General features: G+C 36.2%; 1 protein-coding gene across 4 annotated transcripts in view; it reads left to right on the forward strand.

The window, feature by feature from the left end:
• Positions 1-17,824, forward strand: part of Atpalpha (sodium/potassium-transporting ATPase subunit alpha) — a 331,079-nt gene that overhangs the window by 150,925 nt on the left and 162,330 nt on the right. For 2 of the 4 annotated variants that reach the window (XM_069832985.1, XM_069832989.1), the window contains exon 1: positions 15,749-16,081. The exons of 1 other annotated variant lie outside the window; for it this stretch is intronic. In XM_069832985.1, coding sequence (XP_069689086.1) covers positions 16,067-16,081 — 15 coding nt within the window. In that variant the 5' untranslated portion in view covers positions 15,749-16,066. Of the gene's footprint in view, positions 1-15,747; positions 16,082-17,824 lie in introns of those variants that run through there. One more of the 4 variants, XM_069832986.1, reaches the window with a different exon arrangement.

The following is a 17,824-nucleotide window of genomic DNA, read 5'->3' on the forward strand; positions in this document are numbered from 1 at the left end:
GGTATCTTGCTCGAAAGTTCATCGATGTCTCAAAAGTAACTGAAAGATGCACTCCTTCGAAAAAGATGTCTGACGTTATGATCGAACGGCAAAGTTTTGACTGACATTCAGTTTAAAAAAAGTGTTATAGAATTAGGGGTATCACGGCATTAGGCAACTTTACCCTACATCTATTATCAGGCACTACATCTCACTTGACGATATGTGTCGGAGGAAGAACAATTATTTGTGTGTATATGAAGTCTGATTAGTGTAATATGTAGCTAATCGGCGATGTATGCAATGGAAGGGAAGGAACTAGCCACCCTACTTCATTATCTCTTGGCTTAGTTGCCTCATAAATGGTACCATGTTGATATCACTTGTGAGGTTCAGAGCTTCTTTGTACAGATGACTAGACAACAAGTGAAGAAATGAACCTGAAACCATAAAGTACAGGATGAGACGTTTTGCCATTATGAACAAACCGTGGGGTCTACACGTGAGACCATATATAACAAAAATATGACATCTCATCAATTTATTTTTATTCAATCAGTTCCATAATTTTATATTTTTTACATTTAAAAGAATACAAGGTATTAATGAAAATTACTATTTTATTTTTAAAAAATATCACCAAATCGTTTGTTTTTTTTTCTTTGTGTGTGTATGTGTGTGTGTGCGTGTGCGCGTGTTTTTTCTCAAAAACAGTTTTGAAACCCTTAGTTTACAGGAACACTGGACATTAATATGCTGACAAAAATGTGTAAAACTCGTGTATTGAAACAACTAACATTACTATTTGGAACTTGGACAAGTTCAAATAATTCTTCTGTTACATTTTTTCACGAACGCGTGTAGTATTCATAATTGCGAAAATTTCGTGGTATAAACTCAACGTCCACACCTGTGGAGTAACGGTCAGCGCGTCTGGCCGCGAAACCAAGTGGCCCGGGTTCGAATCCTGGTCGGGGCAAGTTACCTGTTTGAAGTTTTTTCCGGGATTTTCCCTCAACCCAATACGAGCAAATGCTGGGTAACTTTCGGTGCTGGACCCCGGACTCATTTCACCGGCATTATCACTTTCATTGCATTCAGACGCTAAATAACCTAGATGTTGATACAGCGTCGTAAAATAACCCAATAAGATAAACTCAACAGTGTGTGATTTAGAAATTTGTTACAAAAATGTGTAATAAAAAGCGTGTCAAGTGAGAAAAGAAATATGTCATGGTGTTGTAACAATGAGGGACAGTACTTAACCTTTGAGACACTTCAATGATTGCAGGTATATGCACATAAATTCACAAAAACTACACTAGGCTATAGATATCGAAAGTAGTAGTGTGTTGAATTTTTTAGTATTCATTCATTCATTCATAGTTTTCTGCCCATGGGCAGGTCTTTCACTGCAAACCCAGCATTCTCCAATCTTTCCTATTTTCTGCCTTCCTCTTAGTCTCCGCATATGATCCATATAACTTAATGTTGTCTATCATCTGACATCTTCTGCCCCGGAATCTTTTTTCCAGTTCATCCTTCAGTAGGCAGTTTCTTCTCAGCCAATCACCTAACCATTTCCTTTTTTCTCTTCCTAATAAGTTTCAACATTATTTCTTCTTTCTTCACCCACTCTTTCCAAAACAGTTTCATTTCTTATTTTGTCTGTCCATTTCACATGCTCCATTCTTCTCCATAACCACATTTCAAATGCGTCTAGTCACTTCTCTTCACTTTGTCGTAATGTCCATGTTTCTGCTCCATGCAATGCCACACTCCATACAAAACACTTCACTAGTCTCTTCCGCGGTTCTTTTTCCAGGCGTCCGCAGAAGATGTTCGTTTTTCTATTAAAAGCTTCCTTTGTTTTTTTAGTAGGTTATTTTACGACGCTTTATCAACATCTTAGGTTATTTAGCGTCTGAATGAGATAAAGGTGGTAATGCCGGTGAAATGAGTCCGGTGTCCAGCACCGAAAGTTGTCCAGCATTTGCTCACATTGGGTTGAAAAAACCTCAACCAGGTAACTTGACCCAACCGGGAATCGAACCCGGGCCATCTGGTTTCGCGGTCAAAAGCGCTAACCGTTACTCCACAGATGTGGACAGCTCCCTTTGTTACTGCTTATAGTACACCCCAAGTATTTGAAGCTGTCCACTTGTTCTACTGCCTCATGTAGAATTCGCACGTTTACCTTCTTTATTTTTCCTTCGATAATCACGACCTTCCTCTTCTTTGCATTTATCTTCATCCCATACCCCTCACAGCTTTCATGTACCTCCAAGGTGCTATGAAATATGAATATGCTTAGTTTACACGCACGATGAAATATTTAAGATTATATCAATTTCTCTGTTAATTTGAATCTGAAGGTATATGTTTTTTATATTACCGTCGACACATCTCGGAGTCTTCTTGTAAAATACTGAAATGCTAATTTTAAGAAATTGTGTCTTTTCCACACTCTGTAGATGACCTTTCTAGTTTTGTTGGTATTCTTGAATTTCGTTTATTTATGCAAGGAGATACTTGAAGCTTATCTCTAATGTCGGCATTTCTCTAATAGGGAGGTCTGCGAGAGTCTCGTAATTTTATGATTTGAAAGTATTGCGGTGTTTAACTTGATATCCAAGTTTTTAGTTTTTACACTGCGTTATAGATGCATAAACTTCTAAAGTTTCGAAGTTAAGTATTGGCTCCATTAACAAGGAAAGCAAGGAAGCGGATTTCTTATCAAGGACTATATTCTTCAGGGACCTGTTTTACAACGTTTACAATTCATTATGGACAGTTGTGACATAAAAGAACAAGACGACCTCAAAATAGCTACACGTAGACTACTGTTGGCATAGGCGTTGAAAACTGCATTGAAGTCAGGTGGGGATTAACAATCATATTGAATCGTTGGAAATTATTATTGATATAATTGAAATAATTAATAAATGCAATCAATAAGTAATTTGTATCAAACAGTAAGTAATTTGTCTCTCCTTCATATCTTCAGTAGGTTTTTCTTAAAGGTAACAAACATTGTATCTTCATACTCATTGAAAATTGAACACATGCTTATAGGATTTTTTTATTCGAAATAATCTATACTATCACTTCCTGAAATAATATTTAGGGCCTACTATTCTTCCTGAAACACCCTATACCAGGCATTTCAATTGATGCCCATAGGAGCAAGCGCGCGCTTTAGAGCTCAGGAGAGCCTGAGCGCTTTACAGTGGAAAGGAAAGAGACAGACGAAAGAGGTAGTAGGCTATATGCCGCTTGGTCGAGCTATATTCAGGGATGGCCAGCACTGATTCAATAGATAAAGGGAAGAGAACTTATTAAAACTGTATCCATATTAATTTTTAGATTTGCCTGAGAAGTATAAGTGCATTATAAGAATGTAAGTTTTAATTTTAATGCTCATTTTTTACAAGTTTAATTTTTTTATTCAAAAGAAATATTTTCTCAACTTTTCGTATAGAAAAGTGAAATTTTCAGGTATAGGCCTATTTATTTAGTAGCCTTACATAATGTTTTCGTAAATCTAATATACCGTATATACGTATTACTGAAGATAGTGCATTGAAATGTTTGAAAATATTCGCATGGAAATTGTTTGTAAGGAAATGAATTAACAAAGCAACTACTGCTACATCATAAGCAAAAGATACTTGCCCATGTGTTGTAAAAATGTCAGCTCAATAGCTTCAGCAGATTTCGAGAAAATAATTTAATATTCCGATGATAGGAAGTTGCTCACAAATATCACCTTAAAAGCATAATGCGATACGAGTTTTGTTATGTAATATTAGTTACACTTAAAACAGATACAGTACCTAGGTAACTTTGCTTTGTACTGTAATATTGTTTTGATTAGTTTATTGATTACTTCCTAACTCTCTATTATGTTATTAATATTTAAAACACAAGTGCAACATTAAGAAATCAGTGTTAGTACTTTTGTTTTACAGACAATATAGATAATATTAAACAGAAAGAAGCCATATAAAAATAACGACATAAAATTTCACGTTTCGTTTGAAGTTTGTGCACCACTATTTTCTCTAATCCAACAGGTTGCTTATTCATATACACAACCCTTCCTCTTTCCATACTTAGCGCTTGCTGCCCGCGCACGACATCAAGGTCAGAAAAATGTGCTTGCTTTGACATCGCTGCCCTATACATTCAACTCTGGATATAGTGAACTCGGTTATAGTGAATATTCGGCTATAGTGAACCTAACTCATTGGTTCCGACCTGCATATATTAAAAAGTACATTAATATTTCCGTTTATAGTGAACCCTCGCTTCGGTTATAGTGAACCTTAAAAATTGAAATTACAAAAATTTTATTTGAAGTCAGACTTTCTTGCATAAAATTGAAAGAATATGTTGAGAACAACATTCTAAGTTTCTTACTCCTTTAGTCAAAGGACAAAGGTAGGATTAGTGATTCCTAGACAATGAGCTCTACTGTAAATCCAGGCAACGCGTGACGAACTTGTCTCACTCTACCGTCGAAGGGTTGGCATTCTGTTCTCAGGCACACTACTCTACTGTTATTTCTAATCCTCCACCGTCAAAGAGTTGCCTTTTGTTATGAGAAACACTTCCATTATGACGGATAGCATCGAAACGACGGAAAATGAAATTGCCTTCTTTTATTAAAAGCGGACGGATATTATGTCCAGAGCATAAATGAAGATAAGATTCCGATGGCTTTCAAACTCCATTAATTCCCTCCCAGTTTCCATTAAGTGATCCGGGAAATTCCAAGGCTGAGGATACAGTCACACCATAAAAGCGTTTGTCATTTCTACCTGATCGATCTGTTTCTAGTGTTCGAACAGTGAATGTACTGTATAAAAATTTCGAAGTGTAAAGTGTTTTCTTTGCAAGATAAGATGAATATTATAAGTGACATTGAACGTGATCTTTCGCAAGCGGACGTGGGTCGACAGCATAGTTTAAGTAAATCAACTGTGAGTAACAGTAGCTATACAATATAGAGTGTAATCCATTCCACAAAAATGAAATATTTTAATTACTGTATAGTATTTTATTTTTTTGTTCACAATTTCATTCATTCCTGTCAATTAAGGTTAGGGGAGAGACGCTTCAGATTTAGTGAATCTTGGATGTAGAAAACGAAATATGCAAGTCCGCAGAGGTTCATTATATCCAGAGTTGACTGTATATTGAAAGCTCCAACAAAGTTGAAAGTGCTTTATCATTCCGGCTTGTGTTGATAAACTGTGAGCCTACATTATCCAGATGTATGCATATTCGTGAAGTAAGAAGAAAATACTCGCAGGTATAACGTCATGAGCTCATAGATTTTGCTTTCAAGTTTACTATTAATGTATATCTGAAGTAAGTAGTATTGCGTAAACGGTCCGTTTCACAACTTAGATACTTTCCGGTTGCATGTTATTCTTAGTAAATGTAGTAGTCTTTACGACAGCTTGTGGTCCACCGCTGTGGAGTAACTGTTAACGCCTGACCGTGAAATGAGTGGGCCCGGGTTCAAATCCTGATTGGGACAAATTACCTGGATGAGGTTTTTTCCGGGGTTTCCCTCAAATACTGAGTAACTTTCAGCGCTGGACCCTGGACTTAATTCGCTGGCATTACATTACCACCTTCATCTAATTCAGACGCTAGATAACCACAGCAGTTGATAAAGCGACGTAAAATAACCAATTTAAAGAAAGACAATTTGTGAAATAAAACTGCAAATATGTCGATCAAAAAGATATTTCATAAAGTGAACTTAACTCCTACATAATCGTTAACATTACATTAGTGTAGTTGGTTATGTAAAATTCTAAGTAGGCTTTCTACAAGTTTTGCGTGACATAGTTTTAAAATTAAAATGCCATTCTCATATTAACGGATTCTTAGCAATTATGTCTTTTGGAATTGCTGTACCCACATTAGGATCAGTCGCAAAGTGCCTCTTATATCTGGTGAGGTTCATCTTGTCTCAGTAGCAATAAAACCAAGTCCCTTCAAATGAGGGTGGAGATTATAGGAGGGTTGTAAATTTTCAGGATTCCTTTGAAAATCTTGTTATTGTATAAGCTGCCGGAACTCAGTTTCTTGAAAGACAAGCTTAGTGACGGAGCTACACAGTACGAAAAGAGATATTTTGTTATTTTATGTTGTGCTACAGAATCTATCAACTAGTCCCTTCCGCCACTGGATGGATTGGACGGCACCGCTCCAATCCCCCATCCCCATAACAACACAGACCAAGTAAGACATATCTCCTTTCTCTCTCTTTTCACAGTGAAACAAGATACATCACACAGACTTTAGTAGACGGGACTTTCTTGCTGTGGCTCCCGTGTCGTAGCATCGTGGTCTAAGGCACCATGCGTAGGATTCTTGTTACGGATTGCGCACTGGTTCAACTCCTCAGGGGGAAGGAATTTTCTCATGAAATTTCGGGCAGTATATAGGATCGGTGCCACCCAACATCGTGATGAATTTGGGAAGCTACGATAGGAGGCGAAATCTGGTTCGAAAGGCTCTTACCGGCTGGCGGGAATCATCATGCTAACCACATGACACCTCCGTTCTGGTTGGATGATCGTTCACCTTCGATGAGGTATGTGAACGTGAGGGCAGCAGCCGGCTGGTCGGCCTTGGCCTTAATGGGCTGTCGAGCCACGAATTATTTATTTACTCTTGCTGAGAACAAATGAAAATGTCGAGCTTAAGTGATAAATTTCTTTTATTTTACACATACTACAGAAGGCATAAAAAGACGAATAATATAGAAACACCCATTCCTTGAAGTAAATATCAATTGTAATTTTTTTCCTGTTGTTGCTTCATATTTTAAGCTAATTTATGGCAATACAGGGCATTTTAATGGTACGTAACATATTATCAAAACTCCCTCCTATTAATAACAAAACATTATTGAGACACATTTACAGTATTTTGTGTCTGTTGTGATTTCAACCGAGAGAACGTGAATAATAATAATAATAATAATAATACTTTTTTATAAAGTGTTCTATGAAAATTCAGACATCCGTCTATGTTGTTATAAATAAAAAAAACATTATTTTCTTTTGAAATTGATGTTATCTATGCAGTTTCCTCTCTCCCCTTTCCTAACAAAGGCAGCATGTTTTTATTAGAGCAGAATAAAAAAGGAAGAACTGATTTGCTCTTCGTTCATTGTTGGGATCAATAATTAGAACAGCTGTCGCGCTTCGTAGACACGTAACACGCTTGCGCTTGATCTTTCTCTGAATGTTCGATTGTCGTCTAATTCTCAAATTAGATGGTTCAGAACGAATTCTACATTCTACTGTACAGTCTCGCCTTACTATGTGAGGAAGATAGAGGCCTCATCATTAAAAATGTTGAGAAACTGATTTAAAAATCAACATTTTTACGTTCTATGAGAGCTTAATTTAGGTATAGTGGCTCGACACCCATGTAATGTTTTAAGGAACCCCTTAAAACAGCTTACAGCAGTAAAATTTTTTAAAATATTCAACATTTTTTCCTCCATTACTGTGTCTTGTACAATAATTAAAATTGGTATGCGTAAAACACTGTCCTTCTGCTATAAGAAAAAAATATTTTTACGATTACAAAGACATTATTTATGCTTTGTTTTTTACAGATTCAAAATGGTGGCAGTTCACTGTGCAGTGATGAAGCGTTTCCCTCATAATTCATAAACTTGTTAATTTTTTCATGTTCTCTCTCTTTTAGTTTATTACTGAAACTCATGTTTACAACATCATGCTCTTTCAACTACATTCCTTAATAATTTTTTTTTATTTTATGCTAGAAGAAAGTACTGATACTTGACTATTTTTAAATGAATTTATTTTTTATCAGACAATCTATTAAAGGTAGAGAAGTGATCTTGCATTATATTCTATATATAACATTCATAAATATACACACAAAATTTCATCACAGAATGTTGGATAGTTTTTTAGTTATGTGGGAAATTCTTCGTCACTGCACAGTGAAATGAATTTTGAAAAAAGGAAATGTAAATAATTATTTTATAAACTGTAAAAATATTTTTTCATATAGCAGAAGGATAGTGTTTTACACATATTAATTTTCATTATTGTACAAGATACAGTAATGGAGGAAAAAAATGTTGAATATTTCCAAAATTTTACTGCTGTAAGCTGTACCTAACCCCTTAAGGAATATTATTCCATCATCATAACCATTCATAATTATCATCATTATAATCATCATCATCATCATCATCACTATCAAGATAGGCCATTTAGATCTGTTTCATCTCAAAGGTCACCTGTTATGAAACAATCCGATTACTTGGCCGGAATTCTCTCGTAAAAAGAACCAACTTCTTCGCTTGTACAGCATATATCAAGGCCGGAATACAATTGACATAGTTTTACACGACTCACTGTAGGAGTCCGATCACTATAGCACCTGAGTAGTGACTGGTAGAGATGGCCGATATATTTTCACAAACCGATATTTTGTCACAGGTATTTTTTTGTCACAGATAAACCTGTGACTGATGACGCGAAATATCTGTGACAAAATATCGCTATCGAAATCTGCTCCGTATTCAGTACTCTGTGACTGATATGTTCTCCTCTACGTCGTGGGTTTGCGCGTGCGCATGATACAATAACAGCAATCTGGCGGTAGTTTCTCCATCTTATTATAAATGATGTAGTTAATACACGATTTAAATAATAACACCATTGGTTACCAGTACTTAATCTTGTGTAAAATCCTGTCTGAACAACTGTTTCGTTTTGTAATTATTTTCCAATGTTTTTCCGAATACTTATGTTTCATTAATTTTTATTCCATGACTCAATATTATAATGTTAATGCACGACTTAAAATAATTTATCCATTATATTATATACAATAAAAAGCATCAATTTTTAAAACGATTAGGATAATCATATAACCCCAATTTCTCCATACCCAACTACATTTAAAAATGATCAACTGGTTCAATATCTATAATATAACCTCTTGGTACATGAGGTTAACTTTTGACATGTTACTGTTCAGTTAGGTAAGTATTGATTTGTTAATGGTACATATACATAATTTCTTTGTTGGATTTTCCCATATAAATCACTGATGAGTGATGTGTATAGAGAAATCGTATTCATATTTCACTGCTCTTCAATATTTCCTGCTAATTTTTATCGGTGTGACAAAATATCGGTGTAATTCATGCATGTTGTGCTTACGTATCGATATAAAATATCGGTGTGACAAAATCACCGATAAAAGTCACAGATATTTAATTGTCACAGTCACAGTTGTCACAGATACTTGTAAATATCGTTTAAGCTCATCTCTAGTGACTGGAGCTAATTAGCTATACGCAGAGTGCAGACATATGACAACACATTCATTGTTGAGAGTTGCAGGTGGACAGATGCGATAAGAAGTGTTAACTTTTACCTTCCATGACTTACAGACCTTACAACGTGGCGAAGATTATATACATACTTGAGATATAAAATAAAAACTTGGCAAATATTTGAACATTTAAATAAGGAAACATAATGTTTAAATAAAAAAATTATTTAAATGAAATAATGCTTTATATTATCAATAATGTTACTCAGCATCCATCTTGTCGAACTCATTACATTAGTAGGTAATGAAAATGTTTAATGTAGCTTAGTAAATATGTGATTGCATAAAAAGAACAGAGATTGTGTGATGCGTGTCAAATGTCTTCAAAAGCAGACATAATCTGTTTCAATCACAGTATTTAATAAAAATTAACCGAACCTACATGTTCACTTTGCTTAACATTTTTACAATAGTGTATATTAAGAGATGCTTAATCGCAGACCATGATTGACGGAGCTACTTATGGTAAGGTGGATGCAGATTCTATTATTCCACATTCAACGACTATATCACGAAATATCAAGGATGGAGCAAACAAAATTCGTGCTGAAGTTATTCCAAAATTAAAAGAATCAATAGAAAAATCGCCATTTGATTTAATTTTTTTTTTTTTTCATTCTTGCTTAGAATTTCCTCCTGGGTTTCTTCAATGTATTTACTTTTGTCCTGTGCCATTACGAATGTAACACTGCTACAAAATAATGTATTATATAAGTTATATATTCCCTTCAACTAGCTAGAGGATAAACACGAACAATATTTTTTATCTCTTTTAGTGCTGCTTATACTATATATTTATATTCTTATAGATAACATTGTTAAAATTGTATTTTATTTTATTTTATTGATTGTGTTTTTATTTAAATATTTTATTGCAATTTTTATTCAATCTGATAGTCTGTACACCTTCTAGATTCACTATCCAGGTGATACGGCATCAGGTAGTTTAACATTTCCATAGTGCATACTGTAAACACATGGATCGAAGACAGTTTTCAGTCTATAATACTTGCTTGCTTCGGGTGTTTTGCTTTCTGGGAAGTCAAGACACGCGGCAGCCAGTGCGAGCGACCGAGCGAACGTATATCAATGACTCTCGGTAGGCGGTTCTTAATGAAATGCAGAGCTATAGTGGTCAGACCTTCAGTCTTTCTCGCAGGTTCGAGTCCCAGTGAGGTCTGCTAGCTTAATCTTTAAATTCGCAAAGTATCCTATAAGATACAACAGGTTAATAGGCTATATTCGGTAATTTTAATAGAACAATAGAAAAAAAAATTGTTAGGAAAATTAAAATTTCATAATACTATAATATTGTATGACATATAAAATATGGACATTGCGATAGTTGTTTTCTTTACAGTCCGACACAGTTTAATAAACTAGTGTGAGAAATGAAGTTTTGCCAATTTAAGGATTAGTGCCATAGATTAGTGCATATATTTTGGAAGGTAGCAATGCCGGGTCGTAATGTCCCCTCCCGATATTCAATTACATTCCAACCCACACATGGGGACACCAGCGAATAGGGATTATAAAGAATGGACACTTCGCGTCGGTACCTTTCATGTAGCCGGACTGATTTCAATGACCTTCAAGCCAGCTAAAGCGTGAGATTCTGCTTTCTCCCTAGAGTTGGCGCTGACATCAGCGGAAATATAACACACATAATTAATTCATCTAGGTACATTATGTACTCAAATAAAATAAATTGGATCCATAAAATAATAAATCCGTCATTAACTGTAATGTCTAGACTCTAGAGTTCCTTTATAATGACAGTTGAGACGTTGACCCCAACAACAATTAAAACATGTAATGATTTGATAGCGCTGAAAATGGAAAAACAAAACTCTTACGAGAAGTAAAACCATACACCTATATTATATTATATACAAATATTAAGCGAATTCGATACGTAATTTTATAATGTATTATATTATTTTATAATATAATTTATTATATCTGAAATATAAAATATTATTATTACAACTAGTTTGTCACTGAGAAATAAGGAAAAGCTGTTAACTTGAATTTATTTGAAGCAAAGCGTTATTGGATTATGCAATAAGGTAGGCGATGTTTGGATCCTGTGTCTCAACTCTGTTCTCAATTATTATCTTAGCGTATGCTCGATTACACTAACCTCTAGCGCTAGAAAGTGGAACTAAACGCTGGCGCACAGAGAAACAAAACACAGGAAAATTCGCTCAGTGTCCATTCTTTATAATCCCTATTCGCTGCGGACACATTTTGATTATTTGCTTAATTTTTAAATTCCCTGTCACTTCTTTAATTATATCACCTACATAGCCTGATAGTAAGTATTGATAAAACCCACTTTTTTAGTGAAGAACGAGAAGACTTTGTTAACGCCACCCCTATATTGGCTAAAGCTGACTTTATTTAAGTATGCTTTAAGAATTTCACAATGTCCAATACTGTGCAATATTTTTTTTACACCTTGTCGAAGATATGGAAACATCTAACCTTCTAACGTATCGGAACTACTTTTCGACTACATCATCAAGATTTTTCTATATCTATGAAATAGTGCAACAATTTCCCATCAGGCGTTGTTTACCCTTAGGCTATTATGATGTCCAGACATTGTCTAGTAAAGTATGGACTGTAATAATGAAGCAGTCTTTATATAGGTATCCTATCATGTATGTACAGAGAGAGTCAAGCCTGAAGGACCGGCATACCAGCCGTCTCTGCGGATGGCGTTCTTCCCGTTTCACAGCAATGCAGTGTGGCAAGTGATCTTACGCGTAACTAGTGAATTATTTATTTATGGGAATGAACAGAATATTAACTGCATTTTAGAGCAATTACTGAAATGTCCTTCATTACGTTCCATATAGGCTACATGTTGCAGTCACGTATGAAGTTCTGGGACACACTATACATGAGATCGGGAAAGCTTAACCCACTTATTTCCAACCAGCAAAAATGCAGTTCGGCAAAAATGCAGGCAGCTTAGGTTTAGTCGGACTAGAACACAATGCATTGGTTTTCCTTATCACTCAGTTATTGCACCACTCTCACACTTATTTATCTGAACTCTATTTAGAAACGCGTAAGGCCTACTTTCAAACATGGTTAGATGCACAGTATAGCAACGTATTTTCCTCGTTCAAACGTACCTACTGAAGAAGTCATGAATAATAATGCTTTAAACTTTAAGCAATGCATGCGTTAATAAATGAAAAAGGTAAAATAAAGAATCATAAATAGACTAAAATACTTACATTATTATTAAACTCATCCACACCTGTAGAGTAATGGTTAACACATCTGACCGTGAAATGAGCAGGCCCGGGTTCAAATTCTCGTTGAGACAAGTTATCTGGTTGAGATTTTTTCTGGGGTTTTTCCTCAACCCATTAAGAACATGAGCTGGGTAACTTTCGACGCTGGACTCTCGGCTCATTTCGCTGGCATTATTACCTTAATTTAATTCAGACGCTAGATAGTCATCGCAGTAGATAAAGCGTCGTAAAATAAACGAATTAAAAATATTAAACCCAATTAGAGTGGAAAAAGCAAGTATCTTTTCCAAATCATATTCAAAATTAGCTCCTAAACAATTTGTGTTTAGTAAGTTTCAGAGGCACTTTCCAGAGCCTATATAATTATCGAGCCATTTTGTTAAATTATTTAATAAGTGACCAGAAATAAATTCCGTCCTCGGTGAGAAGAAGCTTTGTAACGGCTAATACGCAATATTAATGAGGATGAACTCCAGCGAGTGTCTCAACTTCATCGCTACGACTTGTGTATAGAACGTAGCTAATGGTGAAAATTTTGATCAACGGCTCTGAAATTCAGTTAAGATTTTCTCCCTTTCCTAATACAAATACTTCACTAGTTACGCGAAAGATTATTTGTCAGACTGTAGTGTCATGAGACGACAAACACGTTATCTGCGAGAGCTGGCGATATTCTTGCTAGATTTTAGTGCCGAGAGATGGCAACAGTGCCGGTCCCTTAGGTTTGACTTATTCTGTATATATTTTTGAATTCAAAGAACGTCATACTGGAAAGGGAAAATATCCATTTCTTGGAATAGAAGTCGAACCTACAACGTTGGTTTTCATGCTGCCTTGAGTTTGTACGTTAAGCTTTGTGCAAACCACGGCCGATCTCAAAGCTTCCCGACCTCATAGACCTACTTGTGAGAAATTTGAATCAACGTTGGACATTCATAAACAGCTGCACCCCTTACTTACGTGATCACTAATCAGAGATCAGTATAACATAAAACGGTCTTTTAACAAAACATGGAACTAACACTTAGTATCAGTGACTGCTGCAAGAGGAATATTAAATCCAGATGTTTGAGATGGGCAGGGCATGTAGCACGTATGGGCGAATCCAGAAATGCATATAGAGTGTTAGTTGGGAGGCCGGAGGGTAAAGATCTTTGGGGAAGTCGAGACGTAGATGGAATGATAATATAAAAAATGGATTTGAGAGAGAAGGGATATGATGGTAGAGACTGGATTAATCTTGCTCAGGATAGCAACCGATGGCAGCCTTAAATGAGGGCGTCAATGAACCTCCGGGTAAGTTAGTAGGCATAAGTAAGACTGCTGCAAGAGGTGGTGCTCCCTGTGACAATAATTAAAAATACTAGTTTTCTTTCGCATGGTCTGGCAAATTTCTTTTCACTACTTGACTTGTTGCATAACGATGCCTGCTGATTGGCGACAAGCAACACGCAATACTATTGCTCTTCAGATGCGATTTAGAATAAATAATAATAATTATTATTATTATTATTATTATTATTATTATTATTATTATTATTATTATTCCTGGCGGAATCTTTAACACTGTACCTCTACCCGATGGATATGAATGCAGTGTCATTTTAAATGGTTATTGTTTATTATTATTATTATTATTATTATTATTATTATTATTATTATTCGAATGTATGAGATCACTCCACGAATACGGTGTTACCTAAAATACGTAACATAATTGATATTTTTAATTTGATTCCTCCATCACTCAACTTCACCATCCACCGTTATCCCATTACTTAAGAATGGGAGATGAATCTTCATTTCTTTATCGCACGTCGAACACGAGTCGATTGAATTTTGAGCACTTACTGAGGTTATGGCTGATATGTACATCTATTATCAAGCAATACATCTCACTTGACGATATGATGTGTCAGAGGAAGAACAAGTTTGTTTGTATAATCTGAAGTCTTATTATAGTGTAATATATTACTAGTCAGCGATGTATGCAATGGAGGGGGAAAGGGAGTGGCCAACCTGCTCATTTCCTGGCTTAGTTGCCTCATAAATGATGCCTTATTGATGTCACTTATGACATGAGGTTCAAACCTGTCTTCGGACAATTGATTAAACAGGCCACGGCAGAGAATCTGAAAGATTATTATTATTATTATTATTATTATTATTATTATTATTATTATTATTTTACTATTACTACTTAATTTCCTAATATGATAAAACATTAACACTCACTAAAAATGAAATTACAATATTTAGTTATGCACTGTGTTAAATACTAAAACAATTTATGCCTAATAATCAGTAATTGTGTCAACAATCACATCTGTTAAATTAGTAAACACATTTTTTTTCTATTAGCCGTTTACGTGAAACACATATTATTGTTCCGTATTGTACGTTTTTAGAATCACGAAACGAATTAACAGTCCCTGTCTAATAATCTACATTTCTCGCAATCTTAATGTAGTTAGTGTTTAGTCTTGCATGTGATGGTATATGGTATTTAAGACACCGATGTTTTTCGATAAATAAGAGGAGCACAGAAGTTTGTGTGAATCTTACGCTATCTGTGTTGTGGAGGATGATGTGCAGTATCTTGAAGATTTAACTGTGATTGAACGATAAGAGTCTTCTACTGCATAATGTTTTGAGATTATCGTTATGTCATCGCAGACGATTAGATAAAGAGAAAACACAGACGATTGAGATTATATTCTTAATTCTCTGTATCAACAGTTTTCACTCACGTACGACTCATAGTTTTCCAAATTTACACAAGCAAGTACCGGTAATAAATGTACGATTCTTTCATTTTCTGACTTCCCATCTCCATGGAGAACGCGACGCCATATTTTCGTGTGTCCTTGAAAAATGAGATTCTACACACCATGGAATGGTTGAGATCCAGAAGGCTGTGAAACCCACCTGCTCTGACTCCAGTAGCAGCAGGACACGCCACCATCTTTCTCGCTTAAAAAATAAGGGGCGAATCTCCCCGAAGTCTGCCGAAGTGAGGCGCCGGGGTCGTGACGCAGTGTGACGTCAGCAGCGAGCGAGCTCCCCCGTTCAATAAAATGCAGCAACGCCAGTCTCGTATAGAGTCTCGCAAGAGTTTGACGAGTGTGTGCTGTGAGCGCAACCCGTGGTGACCGCTCGATGCCCGTTCCACAGCCTCGCCGCCCGGACCAGCTCTTGCCGAGCCCGATCCCTGTTGCCTGATAATATCCCTCTCGCCTCCCTCCCAACCCTCCCTGGGGTTCGAGCATAGGACTCGTGACAGTGTGAGTGCGTGTGCGTGCGTGTGCTTGTGGACTTCCACGCCAACTTTCTAGTGCAAGTTCCTTAAACTTGTTATTTCATACAGGAGCACCAGGACCGGAGTACAGTACTCTTCAACCATGCCTGCCGATAAGGTTAGTAGTGGAAAAAGTGCCAGATCATTGTGCTTGCATCTCGCTTCATACCCGTAGTCTGTAGAGATTGTGTTGTGTCAGTGGCGGCTTGTACCGTTATGTATGGCTGCTACTTCCCCCGCCCTAGCAGGTGCAAGAAAAGGACTTGGCGTAACCAGGAGAAGATGGCGTCTGAAACCTGTTAATTCGGATTTCGCACCCTTCAGACAATTGAAGCAGTGAGCCCTAGCGAGTAATTTCGTGAAATTGTTTATAAGTGTATGTAGATTCATTTGCTTCGAGGTTATTCAGTCTATTCTAATCCAGTCATCCGCTATATGTAGCCACATAAGATGACCATAAGCGATTTTACATTCAAGTCCATAAAGGAAACCGAAATTACTTATATTCAATATAGCAGAGGACATTCATAACCAGTTTTAGTGAGAGAAATCAAGTACGTTCATTTTGGCTTGTCATGATAAAATTTCATAAATGATGTAAATAAAAATAGGTTTATTGAGACGTTGTAAACTACGGTGAATGGCCTCTCGATCTCATTTTGCAAGTAAAAAATTTAAAGACCACATTCTCTTTATAAATGTGGTCTTTTGCATTGTTTTCGCTCAGTTCATTTCTAGATTACGCGTAAGTAGAGACGTCAATTTACTGATCTTTATCTTGTTTCACATCGAACGACTGACGGCTCATCGGTGATGGCGCTTTCCTGACCACTTCCATTCTGACCCAGGTGGGAAAACATGGCGCCTGCCGGTTTATAAGAAACTTCTTCATTCTGTGTCCATCATAAGAAATAGTTATACTAAACGAAGAGGAAACTTATGATATTGCATATTTAAATTATAGTGGCAAAAAATATAAGTAATGATCCAATAAATTCCCTCGGATCGAGGGATCCTGTAACATGAAGTGGGTTCCCTTACACGAAAAAGATGCTTTTTATATCGAGTGCGGTAAACTGATAAAGGAGTAGGATGTTTTAGCATTTCCTCGTTATTATCACGGTGTTAATGTTTCCACTTAAATAGTTGCAAGCTTCGAGACAATGTAAAGCACTCAAAATTGTCACGGTGCAACATGAGCTGTTTTTATTGTTGGTTTACTTCATTGTGCAAACCTGACAAGCGGAGCAGTAATTTCTACCAGTTTAAGTTTGGTGTTTTTATTTTCTACGTCGAAACTTGCAGTCATTATCAGACATGAGAACGAAAGTAGCTTTGTAGTTTGTCTACTAGAAATGCATTTTTTTTTAATTATAATATATTATGCGAAGTTTATTTTGTAGGTTAGTCACCGTGCACCTACATTTCATTTTGGGATTGTCAGGTGAGAGAGAGTGTGGCCAATATTTAATTAAATTGCGAGGAGAAGATACAAGAAATCCAAGAAAACTGCTTCATATAGTTTCTGTAACAGGTTTTATATGTCTTATTTGTCGTCCTTATGCAATTTTAATCTGCACCCAGTGCATATTCGTTTAGCAGAATTGCCAACAACAGAACATTAAATCCCGGTAATTTTATGGGCCACTCCTTCGACGCCATGCTCTCCTGGTTATGCTGGTTCGTTGTCAACAGTCCCTGGTATTGGTGGCTTGAGAGTTGCATCACCAAAGTGACGGGCTCGCTCTAGTTCACAGTATTGCCTCCAGATGACGTGTGTGTCTCCGAATCGATAAGCTTGTAGGTTAGCCTAGTGCAGAGTGCACGCGCATTTGGATCGTTGAGGTTTCGCAGCAATACC

Source organism: Periplaneta americana, chromosome 8 (genome assembly GCF_040183065.1).
Source record: "Periplaneta americana isolate PAMFEO1 chromosome 8, P.americana_PAMFEO1_priV1, whole genome shotgun sequence".
Classification (NCBI taxonomy): domain Eukaryota; kingdom Metazoa; phylum Arthropoda; class Insecta; order Blattodea; family Blattidae; genus Periplaneta; species Periplaneta americana.